Source organism: Littorina saxatilis, linkage group LG9 (genome assembly GCF_037325665.1).
Source record: "Littorina saxatilis isolate snail1 linkage group LG9, US_GU_Lsax_2.0, whole genome shotgun sequence".
Taxonomy (NCBI): domain Eukaryota; kingdom Metazoa; phylum Mollusca; class Gastropoda; order Littorinimorpha; family Littorinidae; genus Littorina; species Littorina saxatilis.
In genome coordinates, this window is record NC_090253.1 from 59,796,713 (window position 1) to 59,822,144 (window position 25,432).

Consider the following 25,432-nt stretch of genomic DNA (forward strand, 5'->3'; position numbering starts at 1 on the left):
AGTGCCCGTGGAATTGACAAGAAGAGCGGGGTATTCGTTGCGCTAAGAAGGATCCAAACATATCATATCTATATATTTTTGGAATCAGGAACCGACAAGGAATAAGATGAAAGTGTTTTTGAATTGATTTCAAAAAAAAAATTTTGATAATAATTTTTATATATTTAATTTTCAGAGTTTGTTTTTAATCCGAATATAACATATTTATATGTTTTTGGAATCAGCAAATGATGGAAAATAAGATAAACGTAAATTTGGATCGTTTTATAAATTTTTATTTTTTTTTACAATTTTCAGATTTTTAATGACCAAAGTCATTAATTAATTTTTAAGCCACCAAGCTGAAATGCAATACCGAACCCCGGGCTTCGTCGAAGATTACTTGACCAAAATTTCAACCAATTTGGTTGAAAAATGAGGGCGTGACAGTGCCGCCTCAACTTTCACGAAAAGCCGGATATGACGTCATCAAAGACATTTATCAAAAAAATGAAAAAAACGTTCGGGGATTTCATACCCAGGAACTCTCATGTCAAATTTCATAAAGATCGGTCCAGTAGTTTAGTCTGAATCGCTCTACACACACACACACACACACACACACACACACACACACACACGCACAGACAGACAGACACACATACACCATACCCTCGTTTCGATTCCCCCTCGATGTTAAAATATTTAGTCAAAACTTGACTAAATATAATTAGAAAAAAAGAAGAGAAAATGAAGGAGATTTTGTTTCTATATTTTCTTTGCCACCTGCTTTACATGTTATCTATGGCATTTATTTTCTAAGCCACGTTGCAAAATAATAGGACATTCAGATTTTGATCAGCTAGTGCTATGATGAAATGGGGAACTGAGAATGGGCAGCAATGGTGGTGTTGGGGGAAGGGGGAGCTTCACTTTCACGTCGGGTGGCCGCTAGTTACATTTTCTGATCACACTTTCTTATTACTTGCCACAACAACCAAACGAACACAGCACGGGGACGAATTGGAAATAGGAGTGGAAGGAACGAAAGCGGACAAATAATTAAAAATAGAAAGACAGACCTGCAACTTCGAAAACTGTCTTTACGTTGATAACTAATTAAGGTTTAACCTAAGGGATTAACATTTTACGTTTTTTTGTTTGTTTTGTTTAATTAATATCAATCTGAACAAGAAATTCCTCCGAGGTAGGAAAAACACCCCCGTTCTCACTGCCACCAACTGAAAAGGTTATTTCCCTTTGACCATTAATATGTCCCTCTATAAGTCCTTGTAGAATCTTAATCCACCAATAACTCCCTAACCGTGTGTTTGACTGGTCCCAATTTTTGTAAGGACCGTCTCAGGAATGTATAGAACCTGTTCACCAAGTTTGGTGACGATCGGTCCGTTCATTCTTGAGATCTATATGCGAACACAAACACACAAACACACAAACAAACAAACAAACACATCGACCGAATCCTATAAACACCCCTATACCGGGGGTGTAAAAATGAATTCATCATGAAATGTCTACACTGCACAAGCTGTCGATTTGATTTTCTCTTTTGTATGAGGACAGAAGCTTTGATCACACACACACACACACACACACACACACAAACACACACACACACATACACACTACTGAAAAACAAACACGCACACATACACACACACACCCAAACACGCACAGACTAAACAAAAGATTATTTATTGATTCAGGTCTGTCCTATTAAGCTACATGTTTGACTTGTCACAGTGATAGAGAAAATAAAGCATAACATAATAACACACAAGTTACCGGGTTTTGCATGTGCTGGCCATACAAAATGTTACTGGTACATGTGTCACTTTTTTCCATACAGAAATGGAATTCAGAAATTCAATACATGTAAATGATTAAAAGAGCAGAAAATGAATTATTTTGTTCATGTTCGTTTCTTTTACGGCTGTAGCTGTCTCCATCGACCAGTTTGGACTAGCACAGGCCTCCGTTTCTCAGCGGCAAGATATGGCAAGTGAAGCCAGTGGGAACTGCTCGCCGCTACGATTTGGCAAGAGTAGGCGAGTGTCCCTATGGAAGAACTTGCTACATGAGAAAACAAGGTAGATGCAAGAGCTGCAAATCCCATTGTCTGTTCAACGACGAGTGCAACTCTTTCAGTATCAACCAATCATGTTTAAATTCTTGTCTCGCTAGCACAAAAATCATTTCATTTTCACCTTCGCTGTTTTGCAAAGCAGTATGCTAGCCGCAAGTAATTTTGCCTCAATGAAACAGCATCATAATTTCCTAGTCTTCTTCTTCTTCTAATTCATCAACTAATTCTCTGTGAAAAGAAATCTGTCGTGTTCAGTTTCATTCTTTTAGGTCAACAGATTGTCAACATGTTTTGATATCCAGTCTTGCTTAAGTTTTACCATGTGTTCATTCAAGTCATTAATTGTCCCTTTATATTGCTCCATGTCTGGACACAAAAATAGGATTCCATCAGAAAAAAGTTTACATGTTCATAAATTCAACATCACAAGCTGTGCACACGTGTGTTTGTTGTGCCGCATGTCTCAACATATGATCCTGCAAATGAGAGATTTGTGTAATTGTCCTCACACAGATGCCACATGTGGTTTGTATCTGTATATGACACGATACTGTGTTGCCTCAGGCTTCCTGACTACCTCAACCTTCCATCAAACAAAGTGCACACATGCGGTTCTTCTTTTCTATGTGATAGCAAATCACCTTAGACTACCAGATGAGCAAAATCCCCATCATCAATCAATCAATCAATATGAGGCTTATATCGCGCGTATTCCGTGGGTACAGTTCTAAGCGCAGGGATTTTTTTTATTTTTATTTTTTATTTTTATGCAATTTATATCGCGCACATATTCAAGGCGCAGGGATTTATTTATGCCGTGTGAGATGGAATTTTTTTTACACAATGCATCAAGCATTCACATCGGCCAGCAGATCGCAGCCATTTCGGCGCATATCCTACTTTTCACGGCCTATCATTCCAAGTCACACGGGTATTTTGGTGGACATTTTTATCTATGCCTATACAATTTTGCCAGGAAAGACCCTTTTGTCAATCGTGGGATCTTTAATGTGCACGCCCCAATGTAGTGTTTATATGTGGTTTCTCTCTTGTATGTGATATGTCACCTTATATACTTCCAGGTGTGCTGAATCATCCATCACACAAAACTATTTCATGTGGTTTCTCTCTTGAATTAATTATACCATATTGATCACTTAGACTACATGTATCTAATAGGCTGAATCATCTGTTTCTCTCTGCACACACATGCTGTTTCTCTCCTGTGTGCCTGAACATATTTGCTGCTTCAAAATACTGTTTTAATCAAGCATCGCACCATGTGATGCATGTGTTTGTTTCTCATACCGCAGCTCAATACATATATATGTTGTTCGCAATCAATGGATTTGTCAAATGTCACATCACATCTATGCACACATTTGAATGTTCTGCTTCATGTTTGAGCAAATGTTGCTTCAAACAACGGCAGTGTAAGAAATTGGTATAGTTATTGTGTGTTGCTACAAACTACGTACTAGCATCGCACTCTGTACATGCATGTTCTTTCTTCCTTGCATGCATTAACATGTGTCGCTTCAACGAACTTGATCGTGTGAACCTAGAACAACACTCTGTACATATATAGTTTTTCTCTCCTGTATGTGTTACCCTGTGTTTCTTCAAATTACCAAGCTCTGTGAATCTCGCATCACACTCTGTGCATATATGTTGTTTCCTTCCTGTAGTGTGCGATAACATGTGTAGTTTCAAATTACCAGACCGTGTGAACCTTGCATCACACTCTGTACAGACATGATTTTTCTCCCCTGTGTGACTCAACATGTGTCGCTTCAAATGTCCAGACTGCGCAAACCTAGCATCACACTCTGTACATGCATGCTTTTTCTCTCCTGTATGTGTAAACATGTGTCGTTTCAAAGAACCAAATTCTGGAAAACTTGCTTCACACTCTGTGCATGAATGATCTTTTAACCTAATTGTAGTATGCGTCATCATGTGTCGCTTCAAAGTACCAGACTGGGCGAACCTGGCACCACACACTGTACATTCATGTTCTTTCTCTCCTGTATGGGTCAACATGTGTCTCTTAAAAGTACCTCTGTGTGTGAACGTAGCACTACATTCTGTACAAACATGTGTTTTCCCTTTTGTATGTGTTAGCATGCGTTGCTTCAAATAACCCCACTTTGTGAAGCTAGCGTCACACCCTGTACCAGACATGTGTTGCTTCAAATCGGTGGGATCTGTAAATGTTACCCCACACTGGGTACATAGATATGGTTTCTCACCAGCATGTGTAAGTGCCATGTGCTGCTGCAGGAGACGGAAATGGAGAGATGAGTCCTCACACATCGACACTGGTACAGAATCACATGTCTTTCCTGCTTCCGCTTCACACACAGGCACGCAACTTTCCACGCAACCTGTTGCTGACACTGAACTGTTGCTGGAGTCACTGACACTGTCAGACGGATGTTCCCCTATCTCTTGCTTCAGATACATGCCTTCGCAATTGCTGGCTGCAGTCTGTGTTTCTGGAGTCTGTATATCTTGTTTGAGCCAGGTATCACTGTGCGTGCCGACTGCAGCTTGTCCTTCCAAGGTGTGCACTGCATGCGTGGTAGGTGTGTTCTCTGTGTTCTCTGTGGCCACAGCATCCCTCACTGACACTGGAAAAGAAAGCAAGAGCTATATTCGTGAGGAAATACTCATGAGGAAAATACTGATTATTATCCATTGCTTGTTCATACCACCAAAACTGCACTTGCGACCACCCCTCGAAAGCAACCACCTGCCCACAACAAACACCCCTCGAAAGCAACCACCTGCCAACAACAAACACCCCTCGAAAGCAACCACCTGCCAACAACAAACACCCCTCGAAAGCAACCACCTGCCCACAACAAACACCCCTCGAAAGCAACCACCTGCCCACAACAAACACCCCTCGAAAGCAACCACCTGCCCACAACAAACACCCCTCGAAAGCAACCACCTGCCCACAACAAACACCCCTCGAAAGCAACCACCTGCCCACAACAAACACCCCTCAAAAGCAACCACCTGCCCACAACAAACACCCCTCGAAAGCAACCACCTGCCCACAACACCCCTCGAAAGCAACCACCTGCCCACAACAAACACCCCTCGAAAGCAACCACCTGCCCACAACAAACACTCCGAACGATCCCAGATGAGTTTTTCTTCTATACTTCTTCTTCTTCTTCTGCATTCGTGGGCTGAAACTCCCACGTACACTCGTGTTTTTTGCACGAGTGGAATTTTACGTGTATGACCGTTTTCACCCCGCCATTAAGGCAGCCATACGCCGCTTTCGGAGGAAGCATGCTGGATATTTTCGTGTTTCTATAACCCACCGAACTCTGACATGGATTACAGGATCTTTTCCGTGCGCACTTGGTCTTGTGCTTGCGTGTACACACGAAGGGGGATAAGCCACTAGCAGGTCTGCACATAAGTTGACCTGGGAGATCGGAAAAATTTCCACACTTAACCCACCAGGCGGCCGCGACCGGGATTCGAACCCTCGACCTTCCGATTAAGAGGCCGACGTCTTACCACCCCGCCACAGCGCCCGTCCATCTTCTATACAAATCACCTTTCCATAGCAACCACATGTCAATAACGACCACATTTGGTCAGTCCATTGCGTGGTCATTATAGACATGTTCAACTGTATCAATCAATGTACCTCCTTTGGTTTGTATCTGGCAAACCAAATTCTGCTTGATAATTAGACATAGCTAAAAGCAGTAGCAGGAACTCAAGTCAAAACTGACTAAATTTTATCATTTTAGACTGCGTGAAGTAGACTTAATTTATTTTAAAGTTTCATTCAAATCCCTATGCACTGCATACACACTCACATCAACTGTAAGCATACATAAATTCAAAAAAAAGTGCCCCAAAAATCTGTTTCTACGTCCTGTACATCCTCTGTTATCAATGCATAATGTTATGTCATGCTGTATTGCAGACACTGTTAACGTTAACCCTCCCCCCCCCCTTTAAGCCCCAATTTAAGACCTCCCTCCTATCATGACCTTGGCCCTTGCTTCTAATTCAGAATTTGGGTTCATAACCTCTGTAAATTAATCTCCATTTTAAGACTGCCTCCCAATTAAAGGTCCTTGTCTACATTTTTATACCGAAATCGCCATTTGACCATTAAAATGCAGAGTCTATTATCTACAAATATCAACAATACACCCCCTTTCAACCAGGAAAGACAAAGCCAGTGTAGCCGTTTGAAAATTCATTGTAGTATTCCAGCGTAGTACTCATAGTAGGATATCCTTATTTGGAAAATGCCAAGCGCAAAACTCCTCTCAAATCCCGTGCATTTCGTGCGTTTAAAAAAAAGCTTGGACAACGCTCCAGTGTCAGTGTTGCTGCACTTGTTTGGGCGTGGCTATAAGCATAGTGACATGAATTTGATTGGTCAGTATTTTTAGGCAAAGCACATGTTCTCAGCAAACAGAAAACAAAATATTGAAAGCGTGAGTCACGCTACCCAAAGATAACATCTTTTATTACATATATTTTTTTTTCTAACTTTTTTCCCCATGGTTCATTCATCATTTGACATAATTTTGTATCGAAATCTAACCATAAGATTATTGAGAAAAAAAAGCAAAAATGTAGACGACCACCTTTAAGACTTGATTTTCTCAGAATTTTTGACGTCTTAAAAGAAGGTTTGACTGTATCAGAAAATCTCCAGCCATATGCTGAATGTGTGTACATGTATTGTTTTCTAAAGAGTACCCTTTAACAGCATGCACAGCAATAAAATAATAAATACATGTTCTAGTTCAGACCGGGTTTTGCAATGTTTCTGGTAACCCTGTGTTACATAAGTGTATACAGCAAAACACGGCAAAGAAAATTACCTACTTACCTTTCTTTGAAATGCATATCAATCAGACAAAATCAATGAAAAGGAAAAGACAATGCTGTTCTGGCAAAAGGGTTTAGGGTTGTCAGTTCCTTGATTTGGCGCTGATAAAGTGAATGTGAATACATTCTAGAAAGTGTTATGCCCAGTCAGCAAATGGCAGTACCTTGTGTGTTAGGGAATCAGCTTTTAAAAATACTTTCAAGAGAAAAAGTACCCCCAAAATCCCAATATTTGCTTGACCAGGTATGAGGTCATACGTAACTGCATGTGTAAAACTATTTCAATAAATGGTAGTCCTATAGATTTTGTTCTCATAATTATGCAGAAATTCAAAATTGTGTGCATGGTTATTAAGTTTTTATGCTTCATTCCATAAACTGAGTCCGGCAGGGCTGCGACTAAATCTGCACGTACAAATTTAAAGTAAAGGCTCAAATTATCCAAAGGTAGAAAATTGATGCACATTTCAAGGGAAACATGTTCCATTTTAAGTACAAGTAAACTTAATCGATCAAAACTGATGCAACCAAGTCGTCCCTTTACATTTTAAAGGTATCTTCTATCATTTTATTCAGCATTGAAAAGAACGGAATGTCACGGTAACAATGAACACAAGCAAAGAGTCTGCAGGAAAACCAAACATTCTTAGCAAAGGTTTGCAAATTTGACACAAATTGGTTCTTGTCTTTCACATTTGAAGTTTTTCATTAATTTTACCATGTTGATGTGGTTGAGTCGTGTGCCACCAGTGCGAAGTCTCTTCAGTGACATCAACCTCAGTCTTGATGACGTGTGACGGAACGGCTGTGTCTCGCTCTTCCATAATGAAGTAAGAAGCGGTGGTCCCCGACTGTATCCTCTTCAAAGCGTGGCTGTTGGGAAAAAAAATTTAGCACTTAAAACCGAGAATCGTGGTCAAATGTAAAAAACAAGGGTAAACTGCACCAAATTGTTGGGACAGTCGGCAAACTTGATACCAAACCAGTCTCTACCAAGCTGCTATAAAGCGAAAAGCTATCAAAATTGTCCGTGATTCGAACTCTCAACCCTTGTTTTGAAATCCTCCCTTCAGGTAAACGTTTTAAGGTCCCTTTGGCACGCAAGAACTAGTTTAAAAAGTCTTTCATTCCTTCTGCAGTGACCATTCTAAATTCTCTTAATTGACAATAAAGTGTTGTTATTGTTGTTATTGTTAAAAAGGGCTCAAATTGCTCAATAAACTACAGAATTTGGGTTTGGGATTAGGATAATGTCGCCAAACGCAAGAGCTATACCTTAAAAAAGTGTTTGAACACTAAGTTATTTATATTTTAAATGGTTGTGCTTCGGTAATATTTTTAGACTGTGTTTTATCCATGTGCTGTCTTTGTTTTCCTTTCCATCCTACTTGTTTGCCATTGATAGCGGTGACATGTTGTCGCTGTAATTCTTCTTCTTCTTGGTTCATGGGCTTAGACTCCCACGTTCACTCATGTTTTTAGCACAAGTGGATTTTTATGTGTATGACCGTTTTTACCCCGCCATTCAGGCAGCATATGCCTATTTCGGGGGACGCAAGCTGGGTATTTTCGTGCTTCTATAACCCACCGAACTCTGACACGGATTACAGGATCTTTTCCGTGCGCACTTGGTCTTGTGCTTGCGTGTACACACGAAGGGGGTTACGTCACTGGCAGGTCTGCCCATAAGTTGACCTGGGAGATCGGAAAAATCTCCACTCTTAACCCACCAGGCGGCAGCGACTGGGATTCAAACTCACGACCTCCCGATTAGGAGGCCGATGTCTTACCACCACGCCACTGCGCCCGTCGCTGTAATTCATAAACCTTGTATGTCTTGGAACTAAAACAATAGTAAGCTCTCTTATTATGTTGCCCGTGTGGTGATCAAAGCTCGTAGCTCCAACTGCTTTCCAAAGTGAAGAAAAGTTTTTGAGAAGAAAACTCGTATCTTCATTTTTTTTCTGAGTGAGCAGCAACAAAAAAACGCTCAAGTTAAACCTACGAGGTTTTCGTGCCACACTTTGACGGAAACTATGTCAGTATATGAAAGATACGGGGTTCCTGCTGTTGTATTTTTAGCTTGCATTAAAGAAAACTCTTCTATATATATATACGACTTGTGTCTGTCTGTGTGTGTGTGTGTGTGTCCGCGATGCACAGCCAAAGTTCTCGGTGGATCTTTTTCAAATTTGGAGACCATATTCAGCTACACCCCGGACACAACCTCATCGATGAGATATTTCAACACGTGCTCTCAGCGCGCAGCGCTGAACCGATTTTGGTTTTTCTCTGGATCCATTCCCAGTAACTCTTCCTTATCTTCTCCAGTGTTTTCAGCCACGTTTATCTCCCTTCCTCCGTGCGGTGCGCCGGCAACCGGGTCCCCAGCACAGCCGGGTATTCGGCTCGACTTCTTCCCGGCACAGCCGTACCCGGCAAAGCGGGTATTCATCTAGTATATTAATATGAGACAGTGACAAAAGGTCAGGTGTCATGTCTACTGTCCCGAATGACACACGATTGCTGACATTTCACCATTGCCAAAAGAATAAACAAATAAGAAATAGGTAGAAAATGAATGTGAAAACTGACTTTGATTGTTGATCAATATTTTCTATACCACTAACAAATAATCTACTTACACATAGCTGTTTGGCATATGTATGTTGCATGGGACACACTGACATGAAAGTGGAAGATGTTTTTCCCTCTAGAGAAACTACATATCAAGTTACACTTTTTGTGCTCTTCCATTCCAGTTGGCAATCAATTGTTAACGCATGTTATTAGACAAAATAGAACGAAAACAGATTAGATAGAATGAAAAATGAACTGGTGATGTCATTTGGGACATACTGACATGAAAACGTCACCTTTTGTCATTGTCTCATATGCCACTTCTGGATGACTGACTCCTTTGGATAAAAAGCTCCTATTTCTCAATACTTTTTATAATTGAATGGAATATCATTAATAACTGATATTAACACACATTAAGAATGGTATTGCACTGTTTAAAAAAAAATATTAACCCATGAATTGAAGTTGTATTTAAAGCGGTGGTTTTTTTTCAAAACAGCAAAAATTAAAATACGAGGTTTGTGAATTACAACGACAATTTACACAATTTTGCTTGAGAACAGATTAGAAATCGCCTTAAGTGCTATACAAAATTAAGTTTTGGAGTTGAATGGATGACACCACACACAAGGAATACATTATAATAAGTGTGTGAACACTCAAATATTCTACTTTAAAATACTGTGTCGGGTAGTCTTTCGAGATATCTGGCCAATGTTCTCAAATGAACAATGACTTGGTTTTACGCTGTATAATCCTGTCCTTAATTGGCCGAAGTTGACTATGCGAAGTATACTTCGCAAAGCTGGACGCACAAAGCTTTAGCACTAAGTTTTCGGTAAAAAGACTACCAGAAGTCTTCGCGAAGTTGACTTCGGGCTCAATTAAGGACAGGTTAGCCCTCAGTACAGCATAAAACGAATACTCCCTCACTAGAAGTAGAATACAGATTTGACTTCCTGAATTTGACGCTTTCGTCTCGTCTGTCAGGACCAATGTGTACTATAATTGAGCCCCCCCAAAAATAGATCTGTTTACGGTAACATAGGCCAAAAAAATAGGGTCGGTAGGTCAGGATTTTTTTTTCCCCCATTTTTTTTTTCAATAAAACCATATTTTTACGTTAAATTTTGGTGTTTTTTTTTCCCAAATGCCAAAAAAAATGTCTAGGGTCGCGCGAAAAAAATAGGGTCGGTCGGGTTACCGTAAACAGACTTTTTTTGTTGTTGGCCTAAAGCACTGAACAAAATATAATAGTAAAGGGAAGGGAGCACTCTGAACATAGATCAGTTGTCTAAGAAAATAGTTCAATTAATTTGCAGTTCATTTCATTAATAAGCACAGTTTGGAGCATTTTTGAGCAAATAATTGCAGGTTTGTTCAAAATATAGGACAGGAAATGTCATTCGAACTCAGTCTTGAAGGTTAGATTCACTAGAAAATATATCTTAAATTGCCACATGTATTTCCCTATTATACTTTTAAAAATGAAAGCTCAGTTAGTAGAGCACTGGTCAACATGTAGCGCTATTGACACATTAGGCATGTGTGCCATTTTCACAATATGTCTCCACTGCCTTACGTGTCAAATATCACTATTTTTTTTAAACCAATGTTCTCTATACTACTATAATAGCCATTATAAGTTCATAGAACTACTATTTGCGCAACCCTGCACGCACTTCTCTCTGTATGCTACCAAGTACCATTTTGGAAAGAATTAAAGAACTGAACAAGTCGCGTAAGGCGAAATCACTACATTTAGTCAAGCTGTCGAACTCACGGGATGAAACTGAACGCACTGTATTTTTTCACCAAGACAGTACAGCTTCGTCAATCCCCGCGTGAAGGAAATCGCTCACCTTCCACATGCAAAACGTAGTGATATTGACACGCCAGATTAGCGCGTTTGCATATTGTGCTAAGCAGGAAAGCGCGCTTTTCTGTATTCTTGTTAACTTTCTGAGCTTGTTTTGAATACAACCTATCATATCTATATGTTTTAGGAATCAGGAAATGATCACGAATAAGATGACATCATTTTTGGATCGATTTCTTACATTTTAATCGTTAGACTAATTATTCTATTTTTGTTAATTGTGATCACATTTTAAGAGTAAACATGACATATATTTTTAGATTCAGAATGTGATGAAGAATACGATGCAATCAATTTTAAATCTGTTTGTGAAAAATCGATTTTAATGACAACTTTAATGAGCAAACTCATTAATTAAATTTTAAGCCTCCAAGCTGAAATGCAATACCAAAGTCCGGGCTTCGTTGAAGATTACTTGACAAAAATTTCAACCAATTTGGTTGAAAAATGAAAGCGTGACAGTGCCGCCTCAACTTTCTCGAAAAGCCGGATATGACGTCATCAAAGACATTTATAAAAAAAATGAAAAAAATGTCTCGGGATATCATACTCAGGAACTCTCATGTAAAATTTCATAAAGATCGGTCCAGTAGTTTACTCTGAATCGCTCTACACACACACACACACACACACACAGAGACTAAACTTGACTAAATGTAAAAAGGAACAAATGAGTAAATATAAATGGCATAGTAAGAAAGAAATGTCAATGTTATCCATATAAATTTGGCAAATAATGACCATAAGCTCTCTCTCTCTCTCTCTCTCTCTCTCTCTCTCTCTCTCTCTCACACACACACACTGACATACATACATGCACACACACACACACAGTAGAGGAAGGAAGAGGGTGAACAAGAGTCATAAAACAAGTACTGAAGCAGTGGTATTGTCATGTAGTCGCAACACAAGATATGTTGATATGTTATGCTGTCTACACGCAGTGATAAAGAGCGCGCGTCATTACAGCTATAAATGGCTCATATATATGTATATGTTCATAAACAATTATTTTAACCCTTACACTGGTGCAATTCTGTAACACATGTTACATAGCCACTGGTGAATTAACAGAGAGAAAAATAAAGAAAAATGGTCATATAGGTTTTCGCATCCATGGGAGGTAAATCGGAACCGACCAGACTGAGCCAGTAGCGCGACATATGTCGTGACAACCAGGTACATGTACACTGGAACCCCCATTTTAGCACTCCCTCCTTTTTAAGACCTTCTTTTCTCAGACTTTCTGTTCATAACCTCTGTAAAATTACCCCCATTTTAGCACTCCCTCCTTTTTAAGACCTTCTTTTCTCAGACTTTCTGTTCATAACCTCTGTAAAATTACCCCCATTTTAGCACTCTCTCCTTTTTAAGACCTTTTCTCAGACTTTCTGTTCATAACCTCTGTAAAATTACCCCCATTTTAAGACTCCCTCCTTTTTAAGACCTTCTTTTCTCAGACTTTCTGTTCATAACCTCTGTAAAATTACCCCCATTTTAAGACTCCCTCCTTTTTAAGACCTTCTTTTCTCAGACTTTCTGTTCATAACCTCTGTAAAATTACCCCCATTTTAGCACTCCCTCCTTTTTAAGACCTTCTTTTCTCAGACTTTCTGTTCATAACCTCTGTAAAATTACCCCCATTTTAAGACTCCCTCCTTTTTAAGACCTTGTTTTCTCAGACTTTCTGTTCATAACCTAGAGCTGTAAAATTACCCCCATTTTAAGACTCCCTCCTTTTTAAGACCTTCTTTTCTCAGACTTTCTGTTCATAACCTCTGTAAAATTACCCCCATTTTAGGACTCCCTCCTTTTTAAGACCTTCTTTTCTCAGACTTTCTGTTCATAACCTCTGTAAAATTACCCCCATTTTAAGACTCCCTCCTTTTTAAGACCTTCTTTTCTCAGACTTTCTGTTCATAACCTCTGTAAAATTACCCCCATTTTAGGACTCCCTCCATTTTAAGACCTGATTTTGTCAGATTATTTAAAGTGGTAAAAGGGGGGGTTCCACTGTCTCGGTAAAGTAGCGCGACCAGCCTGAGGGTTAAATGACATATAAATAATCAATGCATACATAGTGATAGTGGCACGGAGCAGAAATGACACGCAACGATAGCAATATGCACCATGAAAAGGGCCAGGTGTGCCATAATCTGCATGTAGGTGTTACTTCAAATTTGAGTAAACACTGACAGTGACAGTACAGAAGGAAGTAAAGGTAAATTGAGCTCATTACATCATGTCAGTGATGACTGACTCGGAATGGAATCACTCATCAAACTGACTTTGTCGGCAAGTCGAACTTCGTTGTGGCTAGTTTCGATCTTTTATAATAAACAACTCAAAAGTTTTGGAATGCAGACGAGATACGGCATTTATAAAAGAAAAAATGCTTCAGAATCAGTTAAAGACAAGGAAGGCTGAAAGATGTTTAAAAGGCTGCATGGTTGCACGAATCAATCCAGATTCATCTGGCCCTTGCGATCACTACCTACTTCACGGGGGGGAGGGGGGGGGGGGGGGGTCTGTCACATCTACTCTACTCTCTAGGCAAAGAAAGAACATTTGACTTTGAGAGCAACTCCGTACTCGTCGGTTCGCGAGCCACTTCGTACAGAAAGGCAGTCTTAAAAAATGCTAATGACGAACCGACCGAAATCGTAGGATTCTATTCAAACGTTTACCTTATTTACACTGTGACGGCACAGATAATTTACTCGTATGTACTTGTTCTTCTTGGTTGGCTTGTCCGACAGGCTTCGTCAGTGTTCTTGGATAAATTATGACGGGAAAGCAGGGTGACTTCCCTTTCAACGTCTTTTTGCTTAAACCTGGCGAAGAGAAAGAACAGACCCGAAACAATGACACTTGACACTTACTTTGTGTGTGATAATGAATGGTTACTTTTTTATACGGAGGACTAGCGCTGGAGCTGAACGAGTGAAGGTATACATGCAAACATTCTATTAAAACACTTCAGCCAAAAACACTACAGTGGAATCAGTCCCACCCCACTGAGGCTACTTTAAAACCTACATAATAAAAAATTTTAAATGTAAATACTTACCAGCATTACCAACAGCAGATCTGGAAAACTAGGGTCTTAAAAAGGGAGGTTTGCAAAATAAGGCCAGGGTGGGGGGATGGTGGGCTTAATTAAAGGGAGGTTAATTCCCCTGACTCGACCTATACTTCTTTGCTGCTGAAAGCGGTAAACCTTGCACGTATTTGCTAGAATACATATATTTAAGTGCCTAAATTCGCACAAGTTTAAACTGCTCACATTGCGGATAATTACCAGCACTGACCATGCTGTGAAAAAAAAGTCACGGTAAATGAACAAATTCGGGACTCTGACGCAGAAACTGAAGTGCGCATAACCAAATCTGTCCCCAATTCACATTGAATTAATTAAATAGCCTATAGTAACGGAGCACTGCCAAGTCTATCGTTGCAGGTGTGTCTAATCCACAGCACAGTGAATGTCCCTAAAACTTCTGTAAGGATAAATCCGTCAGAAAGGATTCTTAAAATGGCTTCTTCGCTACATGTACGAACTCTTTAAGAATTGTGGTTAACATTTTTTAAAAAAAGAAAAAAAGAAGCCCATTAGCCCGATGATGTAACTGGTTTGAAAAGCCTGAAATTGAGGATGAGTTGATGATGTAATTATATGTTTAGGAATGACTTAGGACTTTCCATATGTACACATTTATAGAAATCATAGACCTATATTAATATAGGTCCCTGTAGAAATGAAGACACTGATACAAGTCTTGCAGCACCATTCAGTCGACAAATGCTACTAATGATAAATAAAATAATAACTTGAACACTTATTAATCGCTCCTTCTCACCTGGAGCTCACGGCGATGACAATGTACAATAACAGTGTACTCAAACACACACACATACACACACATACACACGCGCTCGCGCGCACGTGCACACTAATATACAGTTTATGGATAACACTACAATAAAAGAAGACTATCCTTAAAAAAAACTCTCACCTAAAACATAAATGTATGTACTAGATCTGGACCTGCCTTTGATCTCGTCTTGTGACTTTTTAGAGCACAGTCATAGCTTAGCAGCTGATTGGAATAGTGAAAACACAGCGGCGGTGGCTGTTCCGTGCACCTCCCGCTGTTTGTTCAGAGTTCGCTCATCACGCGATGTGCACTTGTGTTTGTGTATTTGTGTGTATTGTTGTCTTTGGAGACAGTTATTGACATCAGTTCGTTGTAGCCTTGTGACTTTTAGAGACAAAACGGCGGCTCTGGGGCGATGAAAACGTGTTTGTTATAAGAGGGGTTCGTTATGCAAATGAGTTCAAAAGGTTCGTTGTAGCCGGAAAGTAATAAGTAAGAAATAGAAGGCTGTTTGCCGGGAAATCAATGGCAGTTCGTTAAAAGCGGGATTTCGTTATACCCAGGTTCGTATATAGCTGGACTCCACTGTAACTCTGTCAGAACATTTGGCTGTGGAAGCGTTGAGCCCCTTCCAAACAGTGATTCGGCAAATGCAATGTATGTGGTATAGTAAATATAATGCACTGTGATCATAACTTGATGTATGCACTTGACATCAGTCACTGTTTCTGATGTGATATGTTCTGTTACTCCCAGGGAGTCTTCTACTACTGCTGCTCCAAACATCAGAGTGGCAGTTTTTTCGGGGAGAACAGATATACCAAAAGTTTGAAGGCAATGCGTTGAAGAGTTACTGAAATGTTGGACCGTATTTTATCTCCTTACCCACTAAAACAGTTTACAAAACCCGCCTTCTTTGGCTTCATTGCTAGGTAAGATAGGTGAGAGAAAAAAACCGGACTATTTTGGATAAACATTTGATTGTTCTTTCCAATGACATGCAACATTTGTTCTGTTTTAGCTGTTTTGATTTTTTGGTCGATTTTAACGCCGAGAGAACCTTGCTTTTGTGAATTTGTCTGCGTTGTAGGTTCGACTGTATAGACACTACCTGTTTGCTGAATATGGTTGCAAAAAGGATGGCCTATCCAATAAAGATAGTCTTAAAATAAACAGCCTCATCATAAAGATTTACACTCAAACACATCTGCCTAGTTTTTGTTATGATGAGTAGTATATTTGTACACAAACACACAAGCACACACACACGCACTTACAATGGAAAAAGACCATCTGTATTTACTGCGATTGTGGACTCCAGTCCAAGTGTTCTATCTGTACATACACACACACACACACTCACACAAACACATACTCGCACACACTGGCACACACAACCACTTACACAAACAGACTGACACAGACAGACAGAGACCCCCCCCACACACACACACACATACATTCTCTCGCTTGACTTGGTAATAAGATTACAAATCGGTCATCCCTCCCTCACACACACACACAAACAAATTCACACACACACACATGCACTCTTCAAAAAAAGTTAAGGATCACTTTTTTACAAGCACACCACACAAAACAGACAAGACAGAATTCTTTCATTTTTTTAAAATTATATAATTGAACAACCAAGGAGTAATGACAAACAAAGCAAAGATCGAACGTGACAGCGACAATTTAGCTAGAGTGTGTAAAACGTGACAACCCTCGAAAATGGAATTCACAACAATGTGAATCAGTGTCAATAACGCGTGTGCCCTCCGTTGTGTGCCAGGCATTGAACACATCGTTGGCGCATGGAGTGGATCAGGTTGCATATGAATGCTCTAGGAACTCCATTCCACTCCTGCTGGAGCCATTTTGCAGCAGTTGACCCAGATTGGCAGGAGGAGAGAGATGTTGCTGTACCCGACGACAAAGCTCGTCCCACATGCGCTCTATGGGGTTCAGGTCAGGGCTGTTGGCTGGCCACAGCATCCTGTTGACCCTGGCCTGCTGGATGAAGGTGTTTACAGCTGCAGAGCGATGGGGAGGTGCGCTCCTGAAGAATCGCACGAGGGCCGATCGCTTGGAGGGCTGGCGGAACGACCAGGGGTTGCAGGATCTCATTCTGGTAGCGGACACCGGTCAAGTTGCCCACTACATGGTACAGAGGTGTCCTTAGACGTGTGCTGATCCCTCCCCAGACCATCACAGAGCCTCCGCCAAAACGCTGTCGTTCAAGAACAGCGCCTTCTGCGAAGCGCTCTCCGCGACACCTCCACACTCGGATGCGACCATCAGCAGGTTCCAAGCAAAAGCGGGACTCATCTGTAAACAACACCTGAGCCCACTGCCGACGTTACCGCCCTGATATGGCCCTTAGTGGTTGGCTGGGCGTTAAGCAAACAAACAAACAAACTGCTGACGTTGCCACCTCACATGTTGAGTGCACCAGGCTTGGCGAGTTGCCCAGTGATTAGCAGTCAGGGTTGTTCCTCGGACTGGACGCCTTGCACGCAATCCAAAGTTGTGTAAGCGGTTTCGGATCGTCTGACCACTAACAACAGTGTTGGTGGTAGCTTGTAGGCGTTGCCTAATGTTGTTTGCCGTAGCCATTCTTTGTTGCATGGCCTGCCTCTGAATGAAGCGATCGTCTCTTTGTGTGGTGACTCTGGGCCGACCAGAACGTTGTCACTCCTGCACTCTTCCAGTTGCTTGGAATCTCTGTTTTAGTCTGATGATGACAGAGGGAGCCACTGCAAACCTCTGGGCCACTTGCCTGGCAGCAACATCGTCTTGTAGCCATCCTATTGCCCTTCCTCTATCCAAATCGCTCAGTTTTCTTCGTGGGGGCATGTTGCTACTGTGCATAAGTGTGTCAGCGTGTCAACCTTTAAACACAAGCTGGTGAGCGATGTTCATAGCCAGGACCCTGTTGTAGCACGTGCATCACAACCTTTTGCCCTGGCATGCGTTCCGCAAATTTCACGGGGCTATAAAAAACACCCTTTTTCTTCCAAAATGCAGAAGCTTTTGAGAAGTCCCACAAAGGGAAATAACTCTGCCTGCCAAACAAAATTCTAGGTCAAGACTCATTGTTCATTTGTTAATTCAAACACATTAATCTTTTAATTATTATGTCGATGTTTAATTTTTTGGCAATTTTTTATAATTAGATCCGTTTTTTCAACCGATCCTTAATATTTTTTTAAAGAGTGTACACACACTCACATTCATACACACACTCACACACAAACATACACACATTCACACACACACACACACACACACACACACACACACACACACGCACATGCACGCGCAAATAACACACAAACACACGCTCTGCAAAAGGATAGGAAAAAATCAAGTCCCAACAAATCTGATTATAATAAAGTGAGTAAATTTAAGTTTTTGGGGGGCAACTCAGGCATGGGATTTGTCCGCGGATTTCGGCAAAAAGGAAATTATGTTTCAGCGAAAAAAAAAATTGTCCGCGGCAAAAAAAATGGTAAATTAAATTATATGTATACTCTTGCCTCTGTCCATTGTTTGCTTGCACGAGAACTATCAAAATATTGGTCTAAAATGCTAAAATTTGTTTCCCTTCCGGCGCATGTTTCGGGTTTCTTCGACATGTATCAAGTAGACGCATACCGTGATACGTAGCCAGGTTTGCATATGTGACTGGTCGGCAGACGTTGCAATTTGCATTTTATTTTTCTTACCGTACATGAAATACATTCCGTGTAAAATCCAGTTCTTTAACAGGCAACAAACCTTGCAAAGTATCAGTCAAAGATACACATACGCAGTGAAGACAAATTACAACACAATTACTTTTTTGCAACAAACAAGGCAAATTAATTTAAAAGCATGTATGCAAGAAAGCAGGAGATGAGAAACATTAAAATTAATTGAAATTTCGATTGTGGTTTGTAATAAATCACGCCTGGCGCTGTAAACGTCAAATGGCGTTGCAAAATCTAATGAACAGTCGATTTAAAATCATCAGCGGTGACAGGGGAATTGAGTGTCACATTTTATTATAAACATTTAAAGACGATTTTTCATCTGCCGTGGAATAGAAGATTTGTTACAAAGGCAATAAACAAAGAATGATCTCATATGGCGTTTTAGCAAACTGCAAAACATACTCACACACACACATGCACACACACGACACCCACTTACACAGAAACACCCCCTCATAAGCGGGGATAAGAGTGTGGTGGCCATTGACCCGGAACGAACAAAAGCCAAAGCTTGCGACTCAGGTTTCTGTTTAGGGAAGTTCGTTAGCACGAAAAGCCCGATACGACTTTCCCTTTTTGACTCACATGCGAAGCAAAAGTGAGTCTATGTACTCACCCGAGTCGTCCGTCCGTCCGTCCGTCCGGACGTCCGTCCGGAAAACTTTAACGTTGGATATTTCTTGGACACTATTCAGTCTATCAGTACCAAATTTGGCAAGATGGTGTATGATGACAAGGCCCCAAAAAACATACATAGCATCTTGACCTTGCTTCAAGGTCAAGGTCGCAGGGGCCATAAATGTTGCCTAAAAAACAGCTATTTTTCACATTTTTCCCATTTTCTCTGAAGTTTTTGAGATTCAATACCTCACCTATATATGATATATAGGGCAAAGTAAGCCCCATCTTTTGATACCAGTTTGGTTTACCTTGCTTCAAGGTCAAGGTCACAGGAGCTCTTCAAAGTTGGATTGTATACATATTTTGAAGTGACCTTGACCCTGAACTATGGAAGATAACTGTTTCAAACTTAACAATTATGTGGGGCACATGTTATGCTTTCATCATGAGACACATTTGGTCACATATGATCAAGGTCAAGGTCACTTTGACCCTTATGAAATGTGACCAAAATAAGGTAGTGAACCACTAAAAGTGACCATATCTCATGGTAGAAAGAGCCAAAAAGCACCATTGTACTTCCTATGTCTTGAATTAACAGCTTTGTGTTGCATGACCTTGGATGACCTTGACCTTGGATCAAGGTCACATGTATTTTGGTAGGAAAAATGTGTAAAGCATGTGAGTCGTATGGGCTTTGCCCTTCTTGTTTTATTTAAACAAATTTTTGTTAAGACTTTCCCTTCTGATTAACGCTCGGTTTGATATGAGGCACACACACAAACACACACACGCAAACACACAATGAAAAGAGACCAGCTGTATTTCATGTAATTGTGGAGTCCAGTCCATGTATTATATGTACACGAGAGAAAAGCACGTTCAGTGAGAAAACAGTCAGCATCAATAATATTACAATGGCAATTCAACTCCAAGCAGATGCAAAATGAAATACATGAATTATACTGAAAACTGAATGATCTGACTTTCCCACATGCAATGCATAAACCACAAACTGTTGATCAGCATAGCCTCGGCTACACAACTATGCACTTTATTAATATCAAAACATGAGACAAAACTTTCACAGATTATTTCTTTTGAAAACAAACTAATAAGCAGTCCGCCATCATTTTGAAATTCAAGAATCCAATTTAAATTGTTCTTTTACAGAAAATTCTGAAATAAAACTTCTTTTTTTTTACCAAATTCAGGATTCAAACACATGAAAACTATTTTTTAACCAATAATGACCAGGGTGTAACACCTAAAATGGCTTTAACAAAAAAAGAGATATCAGGCATTTTACCTCAATTGGTTAAGACATACCCAATATGCATTTTTTAATTACATGCAGTATTAGGCAAAATCAGATTCCTTAATAAATACACTTAACCCGAATAATCCCGCTTCGAAATAGACCTTCAAACAGCTGTTTAAACTGAAAGCAAAGATAAACATCTCAGTGACTTAAGTATGATAACATTCTGCATTTTGAACACACACAAAAACAACCATTCTTCAAATGTTGCAAGATACTATCTTTCTCATAATGTACTGTAAAAATTCAACATTACATGTGATTAATATAAGAAAATAAACGCGTAGCACACTCAACATAAACATGAGGTATACTGTCTGGACACAATGCTGTAAATAATAAATACATCCCTTTCAAAATACAGAGATAGTCTCGCAGACTAAACTGATGGTGTGACGGCGAACGCAAGAAGAAGAAGAAAATACACAAAGCACCAGGAAATAAAAAACAAGTCGCGTAAGGCGAAAATACAATATTTAGTCAAGTAGCTGTCGAACTCACAGAATGAAACTGAACGCAACGCAACGCAGCAAGACCGTATACTCGTAGCATCGTCACTCCACCGCCCGTGGCAAAGGCAGTGCACGTGGAATTGACAAGAAGAGCGGGGTATTCGTTGCGCTGAGAAGGATAGCACGCTTTTCTGTACCTCTCTTCGTTTTAACTTTCTGAGCGTGTTTTTAATCCAAACATATCATATCTATATATTTTTGGAATCAGGAACCGACAAGGAATAAGATGAAAGTGTTTTTAAATTGATTTCGAAAAAAAAAATTTGATAATAATTTTTATATATTTAATTTTCAGAGCTTGTTTTTAATCCGAATATAACATATTTATATGTTTTTGGAATCAGCAAATGATGGAGAATAAGATAAACGTAAATTTGGATCGTTTTATAAATTTTAATTTTTTTTTACAATTTTCCGATTTTTAATGACCAAAGTCATTAATTAATTTTTAAGCCACCAAGCTGAAATGCAATACCGAACCCCGGGCTTCGTCGAAGAGTACTTGACCAAAATTTCAACCAATTTGGTTGAAAAATGAGGGCGTGACAGTGCCGCCTCAACTTTCACGAAAAGCCGGATATGACGTCATCAAAGACATTTATCAAAAAAATGAAAAAAACGTTCGGGGATTTCATACCCAGGAACTCTCATGTCAAATTTCATAAAGATCGGTCCAGTAGTTTAGTCTGAATCGCTCTACACACACACACACACACACACACACACAGACACACACACGCACACACACACGCACATACACCACGACCCTCGTTTCGATTCCCCCTCGATGTTAAAATATTTAGTCAAAACTTGACTAAATATAACAATAAAAAATGTGATAACAAAAACTTCTATAGATCTGGCCAATCACTCAAAGATAATGTGAACTTTAAATTAGAGCTCAAAAACAATATTGATAAATGTGAATAATAATGTGACTTTTCAAAGGGAACGTCCATATAGCACAAGAATACAAAACTTTCACCACTTATAAAGCGAGGGTTTTAAACAATATAGTCCAGTAACATTGTGTTGCAAGACAAATGCAAAGTGTTTGTTCTACACACAAAAATATGAAATGGAAGCGGCGTCAAGAATAACAACAAATGACTAGCTGTTTCTGAGTACACCTTCACATCAACAATGTACACATCACAAACAAAAACACAAGGATTATACTACATACCTAGTCTACTACTCAATATTGCCTAAACCAATTAAATTCAGTTTTGCAAACTGCACACAAACTGAATTGGAGCGTCTGCTCTGTGCGCAGTGAATTAGTTGAATTGCCGTCTTTCTCTAAGAGTAAAGACCGCCTTAATCCCACTGACTTAAACTGGTTTAAGCTATGATATTCATTACTATCTATAATATAGCAGATTTGGTAATACATTGTATCAAGATTGCACAGGCGCTTTTATCACTTGTCATTTGTCATCACTGTCATGTTCATTCATGACAAAATGTTAGTATCAATCAAAGTCTTTTTCCAAGCTTTCATCGTCAAGGCTCTCATTAAAAATTGCGTCTCAGGTACAATTGTTTTCTGCCAGACTATGATTAAAAAAGTTCAGCTTCTGAATTTGCAAAGTGACAGCTAAAACAATTTACCAATAACAATGAACAATGTATTACTGAAAAAAGGGGCAGATTAGGAGATTCAACATAGTAAAGAGAAAAGAAATTGCAGAAAATTCTTGCGATCTCTCTGCTCAAAGCTATTCCAATACATGTAACACTTTGAAAAGACTGTGCAAAACTGACAGAGACTCAATGCATCCCTTTGCAGCAGTATTTAATTCATTTTCTAGTTCCATTTCGAACAGTCTGACCAAGATTTCAATGTCAACTAAAATGTATTCTTGGCAGTTGGTGCAAATACGTTGATTGTTTCAACTTAACAGTCTATTGTGAAATGTACTAGCATTCAATTTTAAATGAATTTCAAGTAGATAAATCCATCTGCATTTTTAACATATGAACAAGAAGCTAGAAAGGACTCAAAATTGAAGAGATATAGACAAAAACACACTTAACATGCAAGGTTTAGCATAAAATGTCAGATTACAATTTTTCAGATTACAGCTATCAAATACATACATATTGATTTAAATTATTTTGTGTTTCAGCAAACCCGCAGTCACATCACATGCCAATTCTGCGAGTGTGATATAATATCAACACAGTTCAAACCAAAGTAGTCTGCCTTTACAATAGGATCTCTCTCTCTCTCTCTCTCTCTCTCTCTCTCTCTCTCTCTCTCTCTCTCTCTCTCTCTCTCTCTCTCTCTCTCTCTCTCTCTCTCTCTCTCTCTCTCTCTCTCTCTCTCTCTCACACACACACACACACACACACACATACATGCATGCAAGTGCCTACACACACACCCACACACACACACACACTCTCTTTCTCTCTCTGTCCCTCTCTCAGATTTTCATATGCAGGTCTGTCAAGTTTCAAGCAGATAACTGGCAACTTTCAACTCATAACTTGAATAAAATAACAAACTAACATAAAAGTTCAATAAATCCGAATCAGATCCTTACACTAAAATGTCCCGTAAGTCACACTATGTGAAGTACACTTACATAATGTCAAATCCTGGTGACATAACATCAGAAGGCATTATCACCATTCGGTATTCACATGATTATCAGATAAAGCCTTCTGGCAGAAAACAGTCACACAAAATGTTAAACTTAATAAATGTTCCTGCTGGTTTTACAACCGAAAGCATGCACGGTGTCAACAATTTAACTTTTTCATAAAAATCATCATCAATGATGAGTAAATAAGGTAAATTGATTCTGCACAAAAAGCTGTGCTTAATCAGTTCCATTATCTTCCTTAAAATTGTCATAATTTCAACTGCAATCAACTGTATAAACAAAACACAAATGTGCCTAATCCTATTTCACAGCTAATATTATTTTTCAGGACTGAATTTCATTTTTGATTTTGTGTTCTAATATGCTCAATGCAACTTTTCCATTTCAACCTTCAGTACCAAATGTTATGGTTATGACTCAGTATTTAAAACACCAACACTTCAACTGAAACTCAAAACAGCTTTAGAAGAGAGAGAAAAAAAACACCTATTCTCAGATTTTTTAAAAGGTTTAACCCACAAATGGGCTGGACAACACAAAATGTTTTCTGTAACTGCAGATTCCTCTTGAAAAACCCCGCAAGACGGAGACCAGTTCCAAAGTAATGAAGAGAAGACCAGTCCACAAGAAAATTGTGTGTGTTGTTTCTGAGCGACAAACCAGCGATGTCATGTCCAATGTTGCGTCTTTGTCAGGGTCACCTCTTCTGTAAAAGAGAGAACAGAACAGGAGTTACCGAGAGAAACAATCAACATTACACTCAGCAAAAACAAATATCCCAATTCCAGTAACTGAAAAGAAGCTACAAGAGAGTAAAACGTAAGGGAAAAGCCATTGTAAAGACAGGCAAACAAAATAAATGTGGCCAAAACATTTTCTAGTGCATTTTGTGGATTTGAACTGTGATGATACACAAAATGGGGAAACAGACTACCAAGATGATGTAGAGTGAACACATATGTATCACAACAACGTTTCAAGGGCAATGTATCAAGTGGAGGTTTGAAAATAGACATGATGTCTAAGTAAAAAGGATATCTAAATCATAACCAGGCATGGGAATTGAAAATTGTAAAAAAGGCTGAAAATTTATAACTGAAGATGCGAAGCGTCAAGTCGACGGCGCAAAGCGCCTAGCCTTACTAGGGGGGTCCGGGGGCATGCCCCCCCGGAAAAAAAAATTCTCCAAAGAACCCAGATGGTGCAATCTGGTGTCATCTGAGCTCCAAGTTTGCCATTAAATTCTGTTTTTAGAATCAGAGTTTTCAGTACAAAAATGTACCAATTTTTGCTTT

At 39.5% G+C, this 25,432-nt stretch overlaps 1 protein-coding gene and 1 long non-coding RNA gene across 6 annotated transcripts in view; both read right to left on the minus strand.

Annotated features, from left to right (window-relative positions):
* Positions 1-1,682: 1,682 nt before the first annotated feature.
* LOC138976656 (uncharacterized) lies at positions 1,683-14,238 on the minus strand. The gene is made up of 3 exons (XR_011459107.1): positions 14,120-14,238; positions 7,689-7,843; positions 1,683-4,719 (listed from the first exon to the last, which is right to left on the minus strand). It is a non-coding gene; the product is annotated as an uncharacterized lncRNA (long non-coding RNA).
* Positions 14,239-20,398: 6,160 nt separating this feature from the next.
* Positions 20,399-25,432, minus strand: part of LOC138976660 (huntingtin-interacting protein 1-like) — a 72,160-nt gene continuing 67,126 nt past the window's right edge. For all 5 annotated transcript variants that reach the window (XM_070349535.1, XM_070349534.1, XM_070349533.1 and 2 more), the window contains one exon: positions 20,399-24,843. Coding sequence is in view for 2 of the 5 variants with exons in the window: in XM_070349534.1 (XP_070205635.1) it covers positions 24,835-24,843 (9 nt within the window). In the remaining 3 variants the exon portion in view is untranslated. The remainder of the gene's footprint in view (positions 24,844-25,432) is intronic.